Raw genomic sequence first — 22,558 nt, forward strand, 5'->3', positions numbered from 1 at the left:
AACACAGTCAGGGAGGGGTCAATGCAACAGCAACTGCCCAGGAACACAGGGAACACGTGCTGAACCACCTGCTGCTCACATCCAGCTGCCAGCAGCATCCACACACATCCCCCAGGGAGCTGCTGCAATCCAACACCCCCCTGCTCCAACAGGGGAAATCCAAAAGGAGCATCTCCCTTGTACAGGTGAATCTGAATGATCAAGGCTTGGCAAAGAGCAAGGCACATGTGTCCCCTGATCCAACACAGGGAACACACACGCTGCCAGGCTCTGCTGCTTCTGAGCACAAGGTCTGGGCCAGGAACCAGAATGCAAAGAAGCACAGGGCAACAGAGATCTTGCCATTAAAATGATCCTCCCCCACCTCTTCCATCCAACCAAAATACACAGAAGAGACACAGACCCTGCTTCTTCAAAAATGAATGAGTTGGGAGCAATGGAAATAAAGCCTGTGAGTCCCAGAAATCACATTCCCCTTGTCAGCTGCCTACAGCCCTGCCTGGATGCTGGAGCACAATTCCTCCCCCAAATTTAATAAAATAGCTGCAGGCTAGGAACAGCTCTGAAACACGTGGAACAAATTGATGGCAAAGGGGATCCTCAGCTGTTCCTGCCTTATTCCTTATTATCTTTCAAGTCCTACAGAAACAGTAGGAGAGTGTGGATGGTAAAGCTTGGAGTGAAGCTGGAAGCCTGGAAGAGCCTGACAGGGTAAGAGAAGGATGCTGGTGGGTTCCTGCACAGAGCCAGGATGGGCTGCCTGGCCCCACACAGTCCCCAGACCCTGCACACACACCTGGACAGCACAAACAACAAAGGAAATGGACATTTCTGCAGATGGATGTCAGGTAGGGGTCCCCACACAGCTGGCAGCAGGCACTTGGACACAAGGGACACTGCCAGCAAGGACAGGGTCAACTGTGCCCACATTTCCAGGGCAGGATGGGCTTCCACAGGCAACAGCAGCACTCCACAGTGTTTCCTCTCCCTCCACACAACAGCTCTGGGTGACTTCAGCACCTCAAGGAAGACCTGAAACCTCTAGTGCTGCTTCAATCACAGACACATCCCAGCACGTGCTCTACAGAGCAGGTGCCCAAAACACAGAACAAGTCCTGAAATTAGCTCACTTGCTGGATTTGCTGCCAGTCAGCTCTGAAAATCAGCCTCCAGAGAAGGCCTGCAGACACAGAGGTCACAGATAAACGTGAAAGATGCCAAGCAGAAACTTGTCACAGCCATGTTAACCATCCCCCAGAGCAACTTCTCTCCTGGCAGACTGGCAACACCAGGCTACTCCTGGAGTGTCACCACGCTGAGTGGCATCAAGAGCAAAACTACCCTGGAAAGGGACTGCTACCAACAGCCCCAGGAACACACAGAATGCTTCCTGAGCACACACTAAGGACAGGTAAGAAAGCAGAAGTCTGACAACAAACACTGAGAGCACTGGAACGGAGAAACATCAGCTCCAGCAAGAGCCAGAAGAGGCAAAAATCTGCAACAGGTGTTTGTCTTGCTCCTCTGCATCCCTGCAAGGCATTCACTGAGCACAAGAAGCCACACCTTAGCTCCCAGCCCAGGGAAATGACATCCATCCTCACCCACAGCTTCCTCCCACCACCCACACACCACTGGCACACTGCAAACAGACCCAGCACACCAAAAACCGGCAACCCAGTGTCACATCTCCCAACCACTGAGACATGGACATCCCCAAGGAGACACCATTCTGCTGTATTTCACCCTGGAAATGACTCACTCCCCATCTAGAGCCCACCCACGAACCTCAGCTGGGCCATCTTCTCCAGCCCCTCCGGGCTGATGCGGTCTCTGGACAGGAGGTTGCTGAGCTGCTGCTCCTGGTTGCCAGCCTCACGCAGGAGTTTGCTGAGCTCCTGCTGCTGCATGTTCCTCATCTGCTGCTCCATCTCGGGGCTCAGAGGAGTGGGAGAGAGTGGGCCACACAGGTACTGCCCTGCCTGGCCAGGGTAGCCGGGGTAATAGGCTCCTGGGTACACCCCATTGGTTGGACCCATAGGATACTGCAGGGAGTATCCACCATAGGGATACTGGGGGCCTTGCCCAGAGGCACGAGGGTAATAATAGGGGTTGTCAGAGTTTTGGAATTTATAGTAGGAGGGCTGGGCCTGGCGGGCTTCCCCCCAGGAGGTGGGGCTCACTTCATCATCCGTGTCTAGGAAGTGAAGCTGAGCAGTCTGGCTCTTGAGGGCAGGTTTTTGGTCCGGGTTGTTTGGGTCCCACAGCCGGCGGGCAGTGCCACCTCGGCCCCGGCTCCGGGGGCCTTTGCTGCCAGCCCCACCCAGCAGGAGCCTGGGGCCAGGGTGAGCGGCTTCAGGGACACCCACTGAGCTGGCAGAGAGGTCCGTGTTGGCAGGCAGGAACAGAATCCCACGGCCCTTCCCTTGGGGCTCCCTGCTCTGGCTCCTCGCCTCTGAAACCTCTAAGTCTTTCAGGGACTTTTTTTTATCTGTATCTGCCAGGCTGACATCCCTGTTCATGGTCCTACTGACAAATTTGACTCGAAAGGGTCCCTTGACTTCCCTGCCATTGCTGCTCCATTCGTTCTCACTCCTGGAAGCTCGGCTCTGCTCCGAATGCCTTCTCCTGTCCGAATTCCTGCTGGAGACGTACACCTCTGCCTCATCGATCCTGTCGTCGTCCAAGGAGTCAGTGGAGGACACAGAGAGCTGTTTCCTAGGACGTACCCTTTCCCTGGCACGCTCCTGCCTCCTCTCCACCCCATCCACGAGCAGGGCTCCATCTGTGCTGTTGTTGCTCCCAGCTGAGCTGGTGCTGCAGGTGCGGTACCGGCTCCGCCGCTTGTCCGTGCGGGAATAGCGCTTGGTGGAGCCCAGCTTCCCCGGCAGCACCTCATCCCCCGTCCTCCTCACCCTGTCACCTCGCTCTGCTCGTCTCCCTTTATCCCCCCTGGCAGCTTTCACTGCTTCCCCTGCCTGGTTCCCCTCTCTATCCTCCTTGCTTGATTTAATTTTCCTGTTGCTTTCTCTACCAGCGCCTTTCTCGGTCTCTTCGTCTCCCTCCACTTTCAGCTGCTCCATCCTCCCAGTGATTTCCTCTCCAGGTGACAGCAGGGAGGGCTCTTTAGCAGTGGAGTACAGGCGTTTCCCAGGCTGGTAGATCTGCTGGTCCGGTTTCTTGGTTCTCCTGGGGGTTTTTGGACACCATTCATCCACGACAGGCTGCTTGGATGAGTTTTCCTGGCTTTGCAGGCTGCCTTTGGTCTCTGTCTCTTCCTGTGAAGGACCATTCTGCTTGGGGCCATCGCTTTTGTTCCAGTCCTCCACAGCTGGAGCTCCCACTCCCACAGAGTCTTTGTCCCCAGCACTCTCCTCCTTGTCCTCCTCAGCTCTGCTCCTTTCCTTCTCTGAGGCCTCTTGCTTTGGTGACACAAGTTTGCTCCTCAGTCTGGAGAGGCCAGGCTTGTAAATCTCCTGGTCTGGGCGCCTGTTGTCTTTGCGATGCCTCGGCTCCTTCACCTCCTTCATGTTTTCTGGAACAAAACAGACAGAATAAAGTTATTCCCAGAGAACACAGACCCAAAAATCCCATGATGAATATTCAAGTCAAGGCAAAGAGCCTGCCACCCCCAGGGCAGGTCCACAGAGGTGTGAAAATCTATATCAGTATTTATGAGAAATCACAGAATAAGAGTAGAAAACAAGAAAGTCTAACACAGCTGATCAAATCCTTGGCCTGAGCCGTTTACAAATCCCATCCTGCAACAGGTTTTGCCTCAAAGCACCAACAAGGGGCAGGCAAAGCCCAACTCCAGACTTGAGCACATGCAGCAAGAGTAAAGCTGTATCCCCACGGGTTCAGCAGCAGCCGCCTGGCTGCTGTTGGTGCAGGAGCTGCCATCCCCACCACACCATTTGGAGCCAAAAACGCCTTTCTCCCTTGTTCACAATCCGGTAACGTTTCTCTCCTCCTCCTTTAACTGTATTTACACAGAAAGTCGTTATAGAGCCTCACGCACGGTTAAACGACCCAGCAAAGCCGGGCTGTTCCCCGCTGCGTCCCCCAAACTTCCTCCCCGTCAGTACCGCGCACCGGCCGCAGCCCCGAACCTCCGCCGGTACCGGGGGCTGGGCCCGGAGGACCCCGAGGGGCTGCCACCGACCATCCCGGGGCAAAGCCTCGCAGCCTCCCCGTTCTCGGTGTGGCGCCGGCCGTGCGCTCGCATCCCGGACAGCCCCGTGCCGGTGCCGGCAGCTCTGCCCCAAGCCCTACCCCAGGCGTAGCCGGGCAGCGCGGCCGCGGGGCTGTGCACGGCCGCGGGCCGCTGCGAGGAAGGGACGGCCCAGCAGAGGGTCGCGAGTGCCCCCGGCACCCCTCACCTCGCCCGCCGCCGGCCGCGCGGGCCTGCGCCGCCACCATGTCCCGCAGCTCAGCGGCCGAGACGCGGACGCGCTCCAGCCCATCCGCCATCTTGGCTACGCCGGGGGCGGGCGGCGCCGACGGTGGCCGCGTAGGGACAAACCGCCGCGGCTGCCGCGCGCAGGCGCGCACGGGGCCGCGCACATGGCCGCGCCGCCGCTGGGGCTGGACGAGGTGCGGGATGCGGAGCGGCGGCTGCGGGGCCGCATCCATCGCACCCCGCTGCTCACCTGTGCCGGGCTGGACCGCATGGCCGGCCGGAGGCTGCTCTTCAAATGCGAGCTCTTGCAGAGGACCGGGTCCTTCAAGGTGCGCGGGGATGGCGGCGCTGCAAATCCCCGGGGCAAAGATCGCTTTTTGCAAGAGGGAAACTCGCGTTCCGCCGATCCCCAGCAGCTCCTGCCGCCCTGCACGGCTGCTGCCCGGCACTGAGCGAATGCTGTGAGGGACACCGGGCCCTGTGCTGTCCTTGCAGATCCGCGGAGCCCTGAACGCGGTGCGGAGCCTGGTTGAGCACAGCGAGCGCACGGGCCGGGAGCTGCCCCGCGCTGTGGTGACACACAGCAGCGGAAACCACGGACAGGCGCTCGCCTGTGCTGCTCAGGCAGAAGGTGACCCGCACCCCCGACCTCAAACCCAGCTCTGAGAGAAATGCAGAGCTGGCTCGTCTGGAGAGGATGGAGATCCCTGTCCTGAGCCCATGCAGGAGCTGGCAGACAAGGCAGTGCCTGCTCCTGCGGTTCAAACTGGCTGCTGTGGCTTTCAGGCTGTTGGATTTACATCCTCTCTCATCCCACAGGGATTCCTGCCTACATCGTGGTGCCCCGGACAGCCCCGCAGTGTAAGCAAGATGCCATCCGTGCCTATGGTGCCATTCTGGTGCCGTGTGACCCCAGTGACAAGGTAAGGCACGGGGGAGACTGCCCAGGGACACTGCCCAGCCGGAGTGAGAGGTGACTGCTGTGCCTTCCCTTAGTCCAGAGCCGAGACAGCATCCAGTGTAGTCCAGGAGACAGGAGGAGTCCTGGTGCACCCCAACCAGGAGCCGGCGGTGATCGCAGGGCAAGGCACCATTGCCCTGGAGGTGCTGGAGCAGGTGAGGGCAATGCACAGCCCAGCCCCTGCAGGGGCACAGCAAAAAGGGGACACAAAGTGTCAGGAGCCCTCACACTTCCCTTCTACACAGGCACCCTATGTAAATGCAGTGGTGGTTCCTGTCGGAGGCGGAGGAATGGTTGCAGGAATAGCAGTTGCCATCAAGGTAGGCAAGAGCTTATCCAGGAATCTCTCTGTGGGAAGGGCAGGACCCTCAAGGCAGGCAGCAGCTTTTAGCATTAGAAAGGCCCTGCAGTGAAAATCTGTGGGTGCCTAGGGTCTGCATGGCAGCAGCAGCAGGGTCTGCTTAGCCCCCTGCACACAGAAATGGGGGACAGACACACACTGGTGTCACCCAAACGGATCCTCCTGCTCTCCCCAGGCTTTGAGGCCAGATGTGAAAGTGTTTGCTGCTGAGCCAAGCAATGTGGATGACTGTTACCAGTCCAAGGTCCGAGGGGAGCTGACCCCCAACCTCCACCCGCGGGATACCATTGCAGACGCAGTAAAAACCAGCATCGGGCCCAACACGTGGCCCATCATCAGGGATTTGGTTGATGATGTCCTGACAGTCTCAGAGGAAGAAATCAAGGTAAAGGCTCCCTTCTCATGGTAGCTGCCAGCAGACAGCTGCCTCCATCCCTGCTCTGCCCCTCTGCTCTCACCCCAACGCACTCCCAGAGCAGCAGGAGCCCCTGTGCACCACTGCAGCTGTGACACCCACGCTGTCTCCAGCTGGAAAAGGCTGTTGGGAGCTCTGCCCTCCCTTCCCAGAGTGCTGCAGGGATGCCCTGGAGCAGCCTGTGCTGGCTGCTGGGCTGACAGCTGCTGCCCTGTCCTGACAGCGAGCCACGTGGCTGGTGTGGGAAAGGATGAAGCTGCTGATTGAGCCAACAGCAGGCGTGGGACTGGCGGCTGTGCTCTCGGAGCAGTTCCAGGCCGTCCCCCGGGACGTGCAGAACATTTGCATCGTGCTGTGTGGGGGAAATGTGGACCTGAGATCCCTGACCTGGCTCACAGACCTCTCTGGGAAAGCAGAATGAGGATGGAGGGGCGTTTTAAGGAATGAAAACCTCACTCTGAATTTGTGCGGTGGTTTGTGCGCTACTAAAAACAGATCAAACCCAAACGTTTGTGAGTTTTTGTGGAAGGACAAGGGAAGCTGGCATTGATCTCTGTGGGGAGCCTGGAAACAAAGCACTGCCTGTTCTCCCCTCCCCAGCTGCCTTGCTCTGGGCCAGGCCTCCAGAGAGCTGCACTCAGTCACCCTCCCCAGCTGCTGCTTGGCTCTTCTTCCTCAACATCACAGGAACTGCCAGCAAACTCCTTCACACAGAAAAATCCCCACACACCCCACGTGGCAGGGCATGAGGGACTGAAACAATCCCAGTGGGCCAGGGGTTCAGTTCAAGGGGTGCACACAGCCTCCTGGCCACCACCACGACAGAGGCACTTAGGCATTTTTGACATTTTCCATTAAAATAAATAACTGTAGCTAGTACCTGAGCAGCAGCTGGCGATGCAGCTGCCCCTGTACAGACCCCAGCAGTAACACTTCCAAGGCATCAGTGCTGTCCTCACAGTGCACGGGCCAAGAACAGCATCCAGAGAGCCAAGGCACAAACTCCAGCCATGCTGGAGACTCATTCCATTTCCACCTCCCTCTCTGGCAGCGTGCTCTCACTCCTCACCCACGGCACAGGCTCCACGACATGAGGGTCATAAGTCCATTTGGGAAAAACACGCTTGTAGAGGTTCAGCAGCACCGTGTCCTGGGACTTGAGCTGCCCATCGAAGTGGCACTTCATGTGCCCATGGGTCCCTAGCAGAGGGCAGAAGAGGCCATTAGCAGTCTCTCTGGCCCAGGAGGACCACACCATGCCAGCAACACAGAGATAAACACCAAATCAAACCTACCCAATGGCTCCTTGATGTGCCCCCTGCGTCCCCACTTTGTCCTCAGCTCCACGGGCTTGAACCACATCACATCCTCTGGAAACAGGATAGGCAGGTGAGGAACAGGCTGTGCAGCACCAACATAACCACAGGGACACAACTTCCAGAGCCCCTCCTCCCCCAGAGACCAGCTGTACCTCTGTTGAAGAACATGTATCGCACGACAGCTGTCTTGGTGAAGATCTTGAAGGGGTGGCCGCTGAGCACCAGGCGCTTGATGACGATCCTGTCGGGGTCCACGGAGAGCAGGGAGCCCGTGGCAATGAGGTCATGCATTCCTGCCAGGCAGAGTCACCAATGCACCAGGGCAGGTGCCTTCATCACCCCTTCCCCACCACAAACCCCTTCCCCAAAGGGCTGCACCCAGAGCAACCCCACAGCAGGGACAGTGATGACAGGAATGGAGAGGAGCTCGTCTCAAACAGCAGGAAGGTGACAGCTTTTTCAAGTCATACTTTCTGGAGAGATGCACTTGTAAGCAGGGTATGGGGACAGTTTGTTTCCCAGACAGCACCTCCTCAGCATTTATCAACTCACCGTTATTTCTCTGCTTGAAAAGCAGCACTGAGGCAGGAGGGAAGGTGATGGGAGCATAAACAGTCACCACCAGGGCAGCATCTGGGCGCAGGAAACGCTCCAGCTTGTGCTTATCAGCTAGGACAGAACAGCAATGATCAGATTCAGGCCCAGAGCAGTCCTCAGAGCTGTGGGACACCCCAAGAGCTCATTCTTCCCTGTTCAACTAACACCCCTCCTCTGCTGGCACTGAGTATCTGGGAATGGAGGTGATCCTCTGGCATGGAACCTGTTCCTTGCCTGGATCAGTGAACCACCTTTCCCAAGCCATTCTACTCCCCACGATTTAGTGCCTGCCCTGGAAGCCTCAGAGCCTAGGAGTGAGTCTTCACAAGAATCCTTCAGCCAGGTTCAGACACCATGGCTAAGACATCACAGGCTTCCTGCTCCAGAATTCCCAACCCCACTCCTGCTGCAGCCAGTCCCTGACAAACCTGAGGTGTGCTGGGAGAACAGGGGGGATGCTCGGAAGCGTCTGAACCCGCAGTGGAAGATCAGCTCCTCCTTGGCCCTCACTGGCTCGCTGTTGCCCGGATGCCGACGCACCAGGAAGTTCAGCACGGACATCTGGAAGAGGCAGCACAGTGAGGGGCTGCTGGCAGGGCTGGCAGGGGATGGTGGGCAGCAGAAAGCAACAGGACATTGCAGCAGAGATGAGTGTCCTCAAAAACAGGGTCCCAAAAGGTCACTGGTCACCAGTGCCAGGCTCAGACACTTTATCCTGAACCTGCCCCCAGCAGCTTCTGCATGCTCTGACCTGCCCTGAAACAGGAGCAATGTGGGGAGATTTTAACCCAAACCCTCTGCAGCCAGATCCTCCCCAAGCCAAGCAGCCTGAAGGAACAAGGAGCTGCACATCCCTACAAGGTATCTTCCCTTTTGTTCACCTTTTGTTCGTGGGGAAGCAGCGAGAACAGGACCAGGGGTTTCCCTTCCTTGAAGCTCTCCATCACCGAGACAGGGACATTGCAGACATGAAGTGTAACGTACCAGCCCACCTGCCAAGACAGCAGCAGGTGTGAATGCTTCTCTCAAAAAAAAGTGTCACAAGATGTGCCTGGATTAGGGAGGGAATCCAGGAGAAAACTGTCTGAACTCAGGGCTTCATGCTAAGAACCAGCTGGCTGAAAGATCCACCCAACTTATCACCTCCCTGGTAAGTCACTCCTATTGGGAGCAAAGGAACACAGCAGGGAAAGAGGCCAGCAAAAGGGAATTACCGAAGCTCCTTCAGTCTCCTCCTTCTCTATTTGCCTGAAGAGGTTCTTCCTGGTTCGGGAGAAGTCCTGGAACTGGAAGATCCTGGCATAATCCCTTGGAAGATTCTCTTTGGGGTCCCAAGGAGAAGTCCGGAAGCTTTTCAGCCCCCTGTATTTCTGGAACCTTGAGAACAGAGAGCAGGAAAGACAAATTACTTCACCAACTGAGGTGAATCCCATCTTTCACCACCACCTGTGGTCTGCAGGGTCTCACACCTTCTGGGAAGGCAAAGGGAGCAAAGCAAACATTAGCCCTCAGGAAAGATCTTGGTGCAAGAGAGCTAAAACCAGCAGCCAAATCCCCAACCAACCTGTCCTTGCCTCAGGGCCATCATCCTCCTCCCTCCCTCTCCCAGCTCAGGACCCAGCTCTCCCTGCCAACCAGTGCCTTGTCTGAAGCCTCAGAGCCAAAAAGAGTCTTCACAAGAGTCCTTCAGCCAGGTTCAGACACCACGGCTAAGACATCACAGGCTTCCTCACCAAATTAAACAGAAAGGTGTTCCTCTCCCAGCAAAGCATCCCATTCCTTACCTGACCCTGGCAGGCACATCCCGTGGTGTGTCCACCTCATCTGGGAACATCTCATCCATTCTCTCCTGTTTGTATCTCTCCAGCATCTGTTCATCCTCCTCCATCTTCTCGTCATACTGCTCATCCCGCAGGCACTCGGACACGGTCATGGTCTCGCTCTCCTCCTCCCCAGCTTCCTCCTCACTGCTCTCCCCCTCCTGGCACATGGCAGCACAGAGCCTGTGAGCACAGAGCTGTGCATGCAGCACTGGCACTCTGGGCGTGCTCACATTGTGGGTTTGGGACCCCAGCCCATCATTTTGGGGTCTAACAGGCCAAAGACACAATGTGCTACATGTGGGGATTTAATAGTGGAAATCCAGGCAAATCCTGACTCTGCATCATGCCCTTGCATAGACAAAGCAAGCTGGAAGGACAGAATCTTCCTAGAACATGGAATAATGGCCTGGAGATCACCTGTACTATCAGCTCTTGGAAGTACCTGAGAAACTGCCTCTTCCATCAGATCATCATCCATGTCATCATCATCATCATTGTCGTCATCCTTCTCACTGCCTTCTTCTCCATCATCCACAATCCAGGCAGCCTGGTACTTGGATGTGCCTTTGGGGACCTTCACCACCCTCCTGTCTGCCTTCAGAGAATCTGTAGGATTCCCACCAGTGGTTAGTACAGTTCTCCTTCCCCTCAGCAATATTTATACCAGGACAGCCAAAACAAGATCTAGACCAGAATTGCTGTTTTTCCAGCACAGAATTTGTCAGGACAGCCAGAATCTGTTCATTTGCCAGGCAAACCACACAGCCTGCTGGCCACCTGATGGGACTGGGGATGGAAACTATCCCAACTAAGATGTTTCTTCACAGCCACCCTGGTGACAGAAGTTTCTAACAACCCTCCTAAGAGGGACAAGGAAGAGATACAGAACTACCTCTGCTTCTGCTCACCCTCTGCTTCCTGCAGCTCTTCTTCAGTGGGCCACGTCTGCTCCCCTTCCATGGGATCAGGAACCACTTCTGACTGCAGAGACTCCTGCTTGCTGGGATCTGCCTTCATCAGGACCTTGACATCTTCCTCCATCTCATCAGCACCATTTTCAGAGCCATCCTGAAGGGCAAGAGCAGAGTTCCTAGATCTGAACACACCCAACTGAAGCTTGCAGTCAGTCTCAAGTGGAACTCCACGATATCATGACATAACTTTCACCACACACTGCAGGCACAGAACCTCAGCCCAGCAGCAGAACACAGATAAAACTCCCTTTTCCCTCTCCTTACCCACAAACCCCCAGCTGCATTTTCCCCAGTGAAAGCTGAGAAGCCTTGTGTCTTAAGAGGACTGGCAAAGCTCTCACCCCACACACCTGAACCTCCATGTCCTGACTCCTCTTCTGTCCTTTAACCACTCGTGGGTTCAAAGAGAGCGGGTCAGGGGGAGCATCCACCTGGCTGAGCTGGAAGTCCCCGTGCCCCACGATGTGCACCAGGCTGTTCACGTTGAGGGTCTGTCCCCGCACAAAGCCGGACACCTTCAGGGTCCCAACCAGGTGGCTGTCCTGGCTGGGCACAAACTCAGCAGCGTGGGCGAGCAGGTGAGCACGGCGATCCCGAAAAGCCAGGTGCCTCTGCTTCTGGGAGCTGAGGTGCCTCAGGAGCAGCGAGGATTCCTGCTCTGTGTTCAGTGGGAAGAGCTTGGCCTCGGGAAAACGCTTCTCAATGGATTTGGAGAGTTTCTTCCTGGCATCTATCCTCTTCTTAGGGGGCAGGTCAGTACCTCCCGGAACAGCCAGAGCTGCCAAGCAGAGAACAGAGGTCAGGATCAGATCCTAAAACTTCTGATGTCCTTTTTACAAAGGAAAAGTACTTTGAAAAACTGTCCTTTCACAGGAAAGTACTTTGATGCCAGCAGCCCAAATGGCCAGATGTGCAACACAAGGTACAAAGGGACTTTCACTGGTTTCAGTGGTGCCCAATAGGACAAGGAGCAATGGCCATAAACGGAAAGAATTTCCAGTTCTAAGAATTTCTTTTCACTTGCCACAGGTGAAATGTAATTATTGTGATAATAAATCTCCATTAAGCACCCCCAGAAACTCAAAACACTTCTCACCATAACTGGGGAGCCCCTGTGCAAAGAGGCAGGAGAGGCAGTGTTCCCCAGCACTGTCCCAGCCATCCACAGGGTCCAGGAGGAGCAGCAGGGAGTCAGCAACCTTGGCAAGGTCTAAGACAGTGTGAAGATCTCCTGCACCCAAAACACCTCCATCAGTGGGGCTGCATGGAGCACCAGAACCAAGAACCCATCCAACAGCGGCGCCTCCTCACCTGCCTGGGCTGTGACAAAGCGCCAGCGCTGCTTGAGCCGGGGACAGAGGAGGGCAAAGCCGCCAGCTGTGCCCTCATCTGCACGGACAACGCCCGAGTCGTGGCTCTGCAGCAGGCGCAGGGAGTCGTGGGCTGCAGCCCGGCTGTGCAGCAGCACCACAGCCACGAGGTGCGGGGGCCCGTCCCTGCTGCCGAGGCTGCGCTTCTCCGCCAGCACCTGGGCACGAGAGCGTCAATGCCACCCCAAATCGGCTCCTCTCCCGCCCCGGATCAAGGGCAGATTGATTCCCCCACACCGCAACCCGAGAAATGTTTCGCTTGACCCAAACCCAAGCGGCCCTGGCACCCGCTCGTTTCCCCCGCGAAGACCCAAACCGGTTCGGCTGCATCGCCCACACCGAGACCCCCCCGGCCCCATTTCCAGCCCCTCGAGTCAGAGACTCGAACTGACCCGTTCCCCGCTCCCCCGCAAAAACCGGCCCGACCGCGCCCCGTTTCCCCGCTGCCTCACCGCCTCTTTGCGCTGCCGGCGGAGCTGCAGCGCCTGATGCCGCCGGTCCACCCTGTTCAGGTCGCGAAGCCGCCGGCGGGGCTGGGCCTTGACGGGGACGCGGCCTTGGGAGGGGAAGAGAACGGTCAGGCTGGCCGAGGGCGGCGGGGAAGCCGCGGGGAGCCCGTCCCGCCTCACCTCCAGCGCGGCGCTGCGAGGACCCGCTGTGCTTGCCGCCCTTATGCGCCTTGTTCTGCTGTTTGAGCGGCCCGGGCCGGTGCGCGCCCGCCGCCGCCATCACCATGCTGCCACCTCGCCGCCACCACCTCGGCGCGGGCCCCGTGCGTCACTTCCGGCGCGACGGGGACTCGCGGGGGTCCCACGTGGGCAGCGAGAGGGAGGGGACGGGATGGAACCGGGACCGGACCCCGGGAAAGGAGCCCCGGAAAGAACACGGGCGAGCCCCGGGGCGGGGAGGGATGAGCAGGGGGGTTGGAGGCCGTAAAGCCGCTGGGCAATGAGAGGCGGGAGGCAGAGCCGTTCGTTCAGCACTTTATTGGTTGGTTCTTTGTACAGGTATTTACACAGAGAGGGGGACAGGGCTCGGCCACGCTCCGGGAAGGGGCCTGAGGGATGAAGCAGTTTGGGAAAGGCCCTGCCGAGCCTCTGGCATCGCGCCCAGCCGCCAGGACAGGCCGGCGCTGCTCCCTCCGCGAAGCCTGATGGAGTGGAAACATTCCTACCGTGCCCCGGTGTCACCGCGGTCACCTCGGTCTTGCCAATCGCAATCCAGCCAGGAATGTCCGTCCCTAGGCAGAGGCCTCAGCCCCAGGGGGACATCACCCCAAAGAACGCGGCAGAGCCCCTGGCCCGGGATCACTCCATCCCTCTTAGGGGTGCAGCTCTGCACAGGAGGCATCAGAGCCGTGGCACCCCAGAAACGCGCGGGTGAGCAGCGAGGTTAAACATTCACAGGGGTGTTGCAATCACCAGTAAAGCTGAAGCAACCCGAGGCAGAGGCAGGGCAGCTGCGTGGGAAGGGAAAAACAGGTTCCCACAGGTTCCTGCTGCCTCTGAACTTGAGGCATCTTCCCACCTCCTCCTCCTGAGAGGAAATCAGCATGACAGCAGCAGCAATGTGGGGTTGTCAGCTGTGAATGGTCCTTAGGGATCCTTTTCTACCCCTAAAAGCAGACTGGCTGTTTAAACCTTTGAGACTCTAAATATCAGCACGCACTACCTGAGAGGAAGGAAGACACAAAATTGAAGAGACTGGTGACAGATAAACACTGCAGTGATTTAAGTCTCTCTAAACAGGAATCCACTGGCTGTGGGATAGCGTGAGTCTCCCCCAAAGGCTGTGTTTGCCCACAGCTCTGCCTTGCAGAGCCAGAGGGGGTTCCAGGGAAAAAGGAATAACTGGGATACTTCTCAGTCAAGGAAAACATCCCATGAGTAATTATACCTTGTCATTTAAGCAAGACCAGGGAAAGGAGGAAGGTTGGAAATTCTCTTCCTAGGGTTATCACAAAGCCAAGTACTTCTGCCTCCAAATCACCCAGAAGCCCAGAAACCCAAAGCCAGCCAGAAGGGTCCCACCATGGAGGCTGCTGATGTCTGCAATCCTCAGAGCTGCTCAGGCTTTCCCACACATCCATACACTGTCACCTTATAGGGATTTCACTGACCTGCACAGTTCTGCAGGGCCCTCCAGACACACACCACCAAAAAATCCCAACCTGCCAAGCAGAGCAAGCAGGAGCAGAAAGCCAAGCACTGCCTCACTGGCTGACAGCACTCCAGGAGAAAACAAGCATTCCTGTCAAAGCAGAAACTAGCAAGGAAATATGGATGCAGTCACAGTGTGAGCAGGAAGAACCCTCCAGCAGCTGAGATGTAAATCCCTGCAGCAAGGCAATGGGGCCTTGGCAGGGGGAGGGCTCCCCTCAGCTCTCCTGTACCATCACAACACACAGTCTGGTGCTCTGCACACTCAGGACACTGTGACAGCACCCTATGTCACCCTCTGCACCCTCTTCTCCAAAAGAACAGCGGGCTTTGTATCACAGCACAAAGCCCAGACAAGCTGTGCCATGAGTGGAGCTCACAGGCTGCTCCAACCTTGGCTGAATCCCAAAAAGAAGCTGCACTGCAGGAAAGCTGAGCTCACATTCCTGTTCCCTAAAGGAGGAGCAGCTGCTTTCTCAAGTAGCAAGAACTCTGGGCTGACTTCACAGGGAGGGAGCAACAAGCTGGGACAGGCTGGATGCAAAGCCATGGCCTTGGTTTAGGAAGGAAGACTGTAGCAAACTGGAAGGGCCAGTTTATTAGAGAAACCTCACATTGCAGAGAAGTCACAACACATTGGAAAGGGTCCAGGCCTGCTGAGGGGGGCCAGTCTTCTGCAGCAGCACAGATCTACATCTCCCAGCCCCAGAAACCCAGCAGGTGCCACAGAGGGAAGGGTTACCTGGAACACAGCTTATGTTTTACAAGCAGCCTGAGAGAAGAGCCAGTAGTAAAGTTCCAAAAAAAGCCTCCCTGGCAGACAACAGTTAAAACAAAAATGGTTTAAAATGTTTAAAAGCTCCGTGTTCTTGGCTGCAGCATAAAGGGGAGGCAAAGGTCTACAACACACACAGGCCTCCATGGGTCTGGGCACTCGCTCTGATCTACCAGTGAAGGCCAGAGGGAGGGGTCTTCTCATCTTTGTTGCTTTCCAGGGAAAAGGGTGGGATTCGGACATCAAAGTGGGAGCCATCAGGCCTCTCAAATCGAAAAGTGCCCCTGCAAAAATAATGGCAGAGATCACGCTGAGGTCAGGGACAAACACACCTAGGAAGCATCAGCAAGAAGGTAAGACCTGAGCTCTTCCATACCCTGGGGGTCCATCTGCAAGGCTGGTCCAGCAGCAAGGACATGGGCTCAGCTGCAAACATCTGCTGCCAAGATAACTCATTTATGGAGGACTCTGGGCAGTTTTACATCACATCCCTAACACATTTCCTGCACAAAGCTGTGATGATTCCCCACAGGAGTCAAACACCCTCCATGCACCTCCAGCAGTGTTTACCCAACTCCCTCTCCCCAGGAGACAGAGCCATCTGAGCTATTTTTACAAACTGGTTATACAAAATTCAAATGTGTATTTCTTGTCAGGAGTTCCACTGGTTGTCTAGGACATTAAGAAATCCCATCACAGATGTAATTTGGAATAGCTTCAGCTTTGCATTTCAGAACTGAACGGGCCTGTCCTGGTACAACCATTTGTTTACTGCTCTGAACTACATACAACTGCACTGCAGAACATGGGCAAGAGTCTTGTGGAGATAAATTAACAGGTTCTCAGGACAGAGAGGACACAACTGAACAGCAGAAGTCAAGCTGAGCAGCTTCTGAGCTGCAGAACCTTTGGCTCTTTGTCTTCAGGATGTATGCAGAGAGGGAAAGACTACTAGACCATCTGGTTTTATTCCCCAGGGCATCCATTCAGGCAATTCAAAACACTTCATGTGGCAAACAAGGTACACCTTATATGCCAAGAGCTGCTCTCCTGATTTTCCCAACTCAAAGGCAACTTAACTCTGAAGGAGATTTCCTTAAAATGCAGAAGGACCTGTCATACAGAAGGCAAGAGGTGGATGTGCAATCCTTGTCCACACAGAGGTGACACTAAATGTGCTAATCCAGCCAAAAGGCAAATAAAAGGAAGTTGCTTTAACCCCAAGGCACAGGAAAAGAACAACTCAGCTGGGCACTTCCCTCCCTGCACTTACTGAAGAAGAAACAAACACCAGTTAGACTGAAGGCCTTACCTGGTCTAAACTGGGAAAACCCTGCCCACCAATTCCTGATGCAGAGTGCACAGAGATGGAGTTAAAGCCCAATCCTCTCTCAAGAATGGAGATACCAGAGCACACATCCCTGCTGCTGAAGGAATCACCATGACAAAGCCTTGGCTCTTGCACCAAGGGCCAAAAGGGAGAACTGCTTCATGTCTTTAAATCCAGTCTAGCACAGACCACAGAAGGAAGATAAATTATCCTAGAACCCCTCCTGGTGCAGAGAACCAACAGATTATCACTAACTAGGATACAGCTAAAGAGAAGCTCATCAGATTTTAGCTATCAGCTGTGGCCTGTCCAGTCCACTTCCACCCAGCTTTCAGCCACAACCCCAGGCTGCAAACTGCACCCCAGCTCACTGCTGGGGGGTCCTACACCCAAAACACTGCTGCAGCAATAAGGAATCTTACCACATGTGACCACTGGATGCCTGCAGGGAGACATGGCTGCTGTACTGAAATGCTGGCTGTTCTTTGGACAAAACTGGCTCCTGAGAAGACAAGAGACCACTGGGCATCAGCAGTTTTATCACAGATAGGCATCAACAGGTAATTTATATAGCATGGAGAAAACAGAGACCTACACCCCAGCACTTCCGCCAACTACACAGCAAACAATTTGTCCACTGAGTAGCACCAGAATCTCATTATTATTCCAGTTTTCCAACCACCAGTCACTTAGGACCTGCTAATACTCAGTGTGAAGTTTCAGTTCACACAGACAAAACAGATGAAAAGCTCACGTGACTTTTTTCATTGCCAGTTTCCCACTCCATCTGTTTCAAGCACCCACTAAGCAATTTACTGGCAAATCCACACAACCGAGTGAGAGAACTCCAGCAAAGGGCCGTGTTTCTCAAACAAAAAGGCTGCATTGTACCTACCCTTCCTACAACCCCACGGCCTCGGACCGTTTCCAAGGTGCCAGACAAGCTGAATATCCTCCAGTGCCGTTCTCGGAGCTGCACCACTTCACTGTCCAGGTTCTCCAAGCGAATACAGTAGCGCCACTGGACAGAAGAATGACTCTTATCAAGAGCTGGAATCAGCTACAACCAGTTGATAACCTACAGCTGATACTGGGAAAGAGTTGCCAGCAAGGGCTACTCTTCCTCAGAGCTTATCACACTGCAGTGATGCCACAGCAAATAAACTCCTTCCCTTTAGCTGCTCCATGGCACAAAAGGCACTTACCCAGTAGACATGGGAATTCTGGGCTTCCTGTCAAGAGAAACAAAAGACTTTAGCAGCTGCCCTTGAACACATGGTGCCAAAAACCTCTTCAGCTGCCGGCAGGGCACCAGCACAGGGGCTCTCACTCTGTGCCAGGGTGACGCAGACAACTCACATGAGCACAGACAGCTGCTCTCCAAGGCCTTCCACCAGCAGAACTTGGCACTGGCTCTGCTCTACAGTAATCTTGTGGTGGGAGGCTTGCAAGGATCTCGTGACAACCCCCAGGGTTCATCTCCATGTTAATTACGCACTTTCTACAGATCTAGAAACACCCCTTTCCTTGCCTTCAGGCACCTGTTTTTCTGACAAACATCAGCTGGACCCCACAGAAGTTGCAGATCCACACCAAAATGCACACCTGCCACAGCTCACGCTCCCCAAGAGCCGTGCTCAGAAATCACAAACCACTGTGGGAATTCCCAGCTCTCCCACTCAGGAGCCTGTTGGAGCAGCATTATTTTGGATGCTCCATGTGAAGTTCTGTGCTATGAAGAGCACATGGTTATCAGCTAAATCCAGAAGGCTTTAGCCAAACCCTCTAAGCCAAACAAGAAGCAGGAAATGGGCAGGCAACCACAGCCCATCACTGGGCAGGATAACAGATGTGTCTGTTGTTACAGAGCAGATGGCCCCAGTGTCACCTCACGTGACTGAGGCTGTAACAGGACCAATTCAAAAGCCTTCCCAAATATCTTGGTAGCACTGTTGTGCAGAACACTTCAGGTTATTTCCCATCCTACTGACGAGCAGCAAAAGTCAATATGCAGGAGCTGCTCTCCAAAAACATATATGGCAAATATATGGCAAATCAGTTTCATGTTTATATCCATGAGAACAAAATGGCAACTGTGGTTAAATGTCACTTCTTCAGTAAGCAGAAAGTACCTTCAGGCAGCAAACCAGTCTTACAAGAACAAGCCAGTGAAGCAGATGGCAGAATTACCAGAGCAGCACAGACTTACCCTCATGCCCATGTAGAAGGGGATAACAGTGACACGGATGTTCTCCGTGGTTTCTCGGTGCACATCTGAGAGCTCCAGCCAGGGGTGGTTCTTCTCCTGCCAGGCACACAGAGTGTCCCTTGCTACAAAAGGTGGGACTGTGGGGAGGGAAACATGAGAGGCAACACTGTAGCTGGAGTGATCTCCCCTCAAGGCAATTCCTTTCGCATGGTTAAAAAAATATTCAAAGGCAGCTTCACTGTAACAAACCCCAAGCTAGACATGATTTTTGTACCATATCCCAGATGATGGGGTTTGGGTGTTTGCTATAGAGCATTGCAAGCATCAGGCTCTGAAGAATTCCCTGTGAAGCCAGGATTTACCTTTTGTTTGGTCATACATGAGGAACCTCTCAAAGAGCTCATGCTGGATGGGCACTTGATCAGTGGAGCTGTAGGGAAGGATGTCTTCATGGCTTACATAGTCTAAACCTGAAAAAGAAACCCCAAAAGCCATGGGACTTCCCCAGCAAAGAGCAGCTCAGAAGTCTCCTGGCAGAAAATTGATCACATTAGTGAGATAAAAGGACTTTGGCAGCAGAAGCCAAAGCTAATATCACAACTGCTAGGAAGAACAGAGGAGACGTGCCAGGAATAACTCTTGGCAGTGTTCTCCTGTGAGATTTCTCATGAAATGACCCCTCTGATAAACACACATTGCCCTGCAAAGTGCCTGCACTGCCCCAGAAGCAGTCTGGGCAGGAAATGCCCAGGACAGGAATGAATCCAGCTGTCCTGAGGACAAAGTAGAACAGCCCATATACAACTTGGTATGGGATCAGTGTCTCAAGAGCTCAAATCAGACATGGCTGTGTCTGATCACAGAGGATCAGACACAACTTCCAGCTGTCCAAAGGGTTTCCTGTACTTTAGTCACTCTTGTCCTCAGCACAGCCCTGAGCTATGGACAGATCCACTACAGAACGTCCTGTAGGAACTGCTGCTTCACTGGCAGGAGTTGACCACTGATATCTTTTCTGACCTCACAACAACTGGAGGCTGCAGGAGGATTTTACTCACCTGGGATGGCATAGAGGGCTCTGCTGTCATCATGATTTGCCAGGAACGTCACTGCCTCTGTCTGTGATCTCTGGGACTGAGAAACAGGGAGGTTTATGTCTTTCTGTGTGCATTGTTGCAGGACAGTTTCCAGTCATATTTAGTGTGGTTTATAAAGCCTGTAATGTTTATTTCATTTAACCAATTCACCGCAGAACTTCTCCCCATTTAATTCCTCTGGGCTAACTCCCCACTCAAACAAGCAAGGAGCATTTTCAGTGCTTCTGCTCACATTCCTAATGACCTATGCTCAGCAGTGTGGGAACAGGACCAGGACGGGGAAAGGAGGGTGGAAAGGGGAAACATAATCCAGAAAAAAGTTGTATGACATTCCAGATGATGTTTCTCAGGGAAAATATGCCTTGAAGAACAAATTTATCCAAAAATCCTAACCAATGCAGTTAGCCACGAAAGTCGTTTTCCTTCAGTGTCTTGCCCCTCTGAACCACTCATGTAGGAGAAGATACTCAAGTTTCAATACTAAGATTACTCATTACTTACTATATGTGGACAATCCCGGGCATCTATTAACACCTGGTAGTAAGTGTGTGTTTTGCCCTTGACCTCTTTGGAACCATGGCCTGCCACATTCTCGCTCCTGAAGAGAAAAGCAAAGCTCTGAGCTCAATCACAGGATGGCAGCAAATTCTTGTTTTGTGCTTGGACCAAGCACTTATAAACAGGGACTTTTTTTTAAAGGCACATTTCACAGCCTGTAATCATTTGGCTGCACCCAAACCAAAGCCCCACGAGCCACCCACACAACGACAGACGAGCTGAGATGACCAACAGTGGTGTTTGGCACAGCACAACAGCTCAGAGGTTTTTCCAGCTCAGTGTAAGCTCCTCTCTGGGATGGATGTTCCTACTGCCCTCTGATTTTCTCTCTAATCGTCATTCCTTCCCAGCACAACTCATCACAGGCCAGAGGAAAAATGGATGCAAGAGGGGAGAGAACAGCAACTCAAGAAGGATGAACTTGGCTTAGTGGGTTGAAACTGAGGAGGAAGCTGACAAATCCAATTCCCTGGCAATCTACAGCAGCCTCCAATTGGTAACACAGGAGCTGGATCTAACTCAAAAGGGGTCTTTTTATATAATACAAAATGCCATGAGCATTATTTTTAAATTGATTTTTATTTCCTCCATACATACACTTTCATCCTTCATACTTCTGTCGTGTCTCTAATTAATACTCAATACTTAATAATGAAGCATTTCCTCTTTAAGCACCTCTCCTACTTTACAGTCATGCAAACAGACCCATTGCCTCTCTTTAAAAACTCTAGTTTACCCCAAATAGGAAACTCACTACAAAATGTAAATCTAACAGTCCAACAACATGAACCAGAACAAATCCTCAAATCCTTACTTTTCTGTGACAGGAGAAGCCACATCCCGATCATAAAGCCTGGCTTGCCAGGGAAACAGGACTATTCCTCGATAACCAAACACACTGTGAAGGAAGAGCTGGAAGGAACAAATAATTGCAGATAAATTATTTAAAAAATCTGTTATCTGAGGTAAAACTACGAACACTTACAAAAGGTTTAATGTGTGGGATGGGGATACAGGAAGAATCACCACTGTGATGACCCAGAGCAGAAAGAGGGAGCACAAACAGTTTGGATGGGAGAAGAAATCCATGTAATCTCTATCCCATAGAAGGGAAGGACTAAACTGGTAATGCAGTAATAGAACAGCAGAAAGGACAGGCTGCTCAGAAACAGATCTCAGAGTCTTAAGGACAGGAATTACAAGTTTAGTTCTTATTTCTCAAATTCATTGATTGTCTCTTTGGATCCTCGAGGGAGAAAACCCCAAAGTAAGACCAGTGGATCAAATGCCATTGTACAACAGTTGTGTTGTGCTGCAGATTCTTATCAAGCTGTTATTGTCAGATGACTGACAAACTGCAGACACAGCACAGACAAGGAGCACCGAACTGTGAAAGTTCCAGCCTTCTGCTGCTGAGATTTTCCTTACAGGAAATCCCTCAGCTGCCTGATCCCTGTGGCACCAGCCTGCAGGGTCAGCTGTGCCCCCAGAACCCCTTACCTGGCCTGTCTCATATTTGCCGTGCTGCTTCGGGGCCTCAAACACCCCCACAGTCTCCAGCACTTTGCCCTCGGGACGGTTCCTGGGAGCAGAGAGGCAGCTTGGAGGGTTTGCAGGGAGCAGCCCCCAGGCCAGGGGGACACTGCTCCCCACCTTGTGTGTCCCTCGGGTACCCCACAAGAGTCCCACCACGCACTATGATGCTCACTCTGTCCTCTGCCCTGCACTCCTTGCCAGTCTCCCCTCTCCCCATTGCCCTGGACACCCTCACCCAGCTGTCCCTTTAGCCCAAAGCCTCCTCTCCCACATCTCTGCCCTGGCAGCCCCCCAACTCCTTCAGTGTTCCCCCAGCAACACAACAGACCCCGACCCACAGCCCAACTCCCCTCACTCCAAACACCCCTCCCAATCACCCTCAGACACCCCCCACACCCCCTGTCTCCCCGAACTCCCCGACAGCCCCCTGCCCTCACCCCAACCCCTCACAGGCCTCACCGCGACGAGAGGTGCCGCCTCGGCGGCAGCAGCAGCGGCAGCGCCGCTCCCCCCGCGGTGCCCAGAGCCCGCAGGTGGCGGGCGGGGGGCGGCTCCCAGAGCGGGGGCGGCCCGCGGGCCCGGGCCCGGCCCAGCGCCGCCGCCACGTACCGCCGCGCCGCGCCGCCCGACATCCCACCGCCCGCGGCCCACAGTGCCCCGCGCGGGCCGCGC

General features: G+C 54.3%; 4 protein-coding genes and 2 non-coding genes across 11 annotated transcripts in view; 1 reads left to right on the top strand and 5 right to left on the bottom strand.

The window, feature by feature from the left end:
- SMG6 (SMG6 nonsense mediated mRNA decay factor) overlaps positions 1 to 4,489 on the bottom strand; it is a 104,566-nt gene extending 100,077 nt beyond the window's left edge. For all 3 annotated transcript variants that reach the window (XM_015646361.3, XM_015646360.3, XM_033518816.1), the window contains exons 1-2: positions 4,383 to 4,489; positions 1,789 to 3,535 (exon numbers count right to left, since the gene is read on the bottom strand). In XM_015646361.3, coding sequence (XP_015501847.1) covers positions 1,789 to 3,535; positions 4,383 to 4,473 — 1,838 coding nt within the window. In that variant the 5' untranslated portion in view covers positions 4,474 to 4,489. The remainder of the gene's footprint in view (positions 1 to 1,788; positions 3,536 to 4,382) is intronic.
- Positions 4,490 to 4,545: 56 nt separating this feature from the next.
- Positions 4,546 to 6,646, top strand: SRR (serine racemase). Of its 4 annotated transcripts, XM_015646379.2 has the most exons (7): positions 4,546 to 4,731; positions 4,898 to 5,033; positions 5,222 to 5,325; positions 5,399 to 5,518; positions 5,609 to 5,683; positions 5,900 to 6,109; positions 6,363 to 6,646. In XM_015646379.2, exons 1-7 carry the CDS (start codon positions 4,567 to 4,569, stop codon positions 6,558 to 6,560), a joined length of 1,008 nt encoding a protein of 335 aa, XP_015501865.1. In that variant the 5' UTR covers positions 4,546 to 4,566; the 3' UTR covers positions 6,561 to 6,646. The 4 variants fall into 4 exon arrangements, with proteins under 4 accessions (XP_015501865.1, XP_015501864.1, XP_015501866.1 ...); XM_015646378.2 differs by having other exon boundaries at positions 5,399 to 5,683; XM_015646380.2 differs by lacking the exon at positions 4,898 to 5,033 and having other exon boundaries at positions 5,404 to 5,518.
- A 328-nt stretch (positions 6,647 to 6,974) lies between these two features.
- Positions 6,975 to 12,993, bottom strand: TSR1 (TSR1 ribosome maturation factor). The gene is made up of 15 exons (XM_015646362.3): positions 12,852 to 12,993; positions 12,675 to 12,778; positions 12,164 to 12,380; positions 11,949 to 12,083; positions 11,203 to 11,630; positions 10,787 to 10,946; positions 10,321 to 10,484; positions 9,840 to 10,036; positions 9,270 to 9,432; positions 8,937 to 9,047; positions 8,484 to 8,616; positions 8,011 to 8,127; positions 7,611 to 7,751; positions 7,435 to 7,509; positions 6,975 to 7,339 (listed from the first exon to the last, which is right to left on the bottom strand). The coding sequence occupies exons 1-15, from the start codon at positions 12,955 to 12,957 to the stop codon at positions 7,161 to 7,163; spliced, it is 2,430 nt and encodes an 809-aa protein (XP_015501848.1). The 5' UTR covers positions 12,958 to 12,993; the 3' UTR covers positions 6,975 to 7,160.
- On the bottom strand, positions 8,344 to 8,436 carry LOC117245317. Its single transcript, XR_004499916.1, has one exon. It is a non-coding gene; the product is annotated as a small nucleolar RNA SNORD91 family (small nucleolar RNA).
- LOC117245318 lies at positions 9,699 to 9,787 on the bottom strand. The gene has a single exon (XR_004499917.1). It is a non-coding gene; the product is annotated as a small nucleolar RNA SNORD91 family (small nucleolar RNA).
- Positions 12,994 to 13,193: 200 nt separating the features above from the next.
- On the bottom strand, positions 13,194 to 22,521 carry POLDIP2 (DNA polymerase delta interacting protein 2). The gene is made up of 11 exons (XM_015646376.1): positions 22,346 to 22,521; positions 21,851 to 21,932; positions 21,165 to 21,262; positions 20,294 to 20,390; positions 19,754 to 19,829; positions 19,058 to 19,165; positions 18,696 to 18,832; positions 17,692 to 17,718; positions 17,382 to 17,507; positions 16,909 to 16,988; positions 13,194 to 15,440 (listed from the first exon to the last, which is right to left on the bottom strand). The coding sequence occupies exons 1-11, from the start codon at positions 22,516 to 22,518 to the stop codon at positions 15,326 to 15,328; spliced, it is 1,119 nt and encodes a 372-aa protein (XP_015501862.1). The 5' UTR covers positions 22,519 to 22,521; the 3' UTR covers positions 13,194 to 15,325.
- Positions 22,522 to 22,558: the final 37 nt, after the last annotated feature.

The sequence above is a fragment of the Parus major genome, chromosome 19, assembly GCF_001522545.3.
Source record: "Parus major isolate Abel chromosome 19, Parus_major1.1, whole genome shotgun sequence".
NCBI lineage: Eukaryota > Metazoa > Chordata > Aves > Passeriformes > Paridae > Parus > Parus major.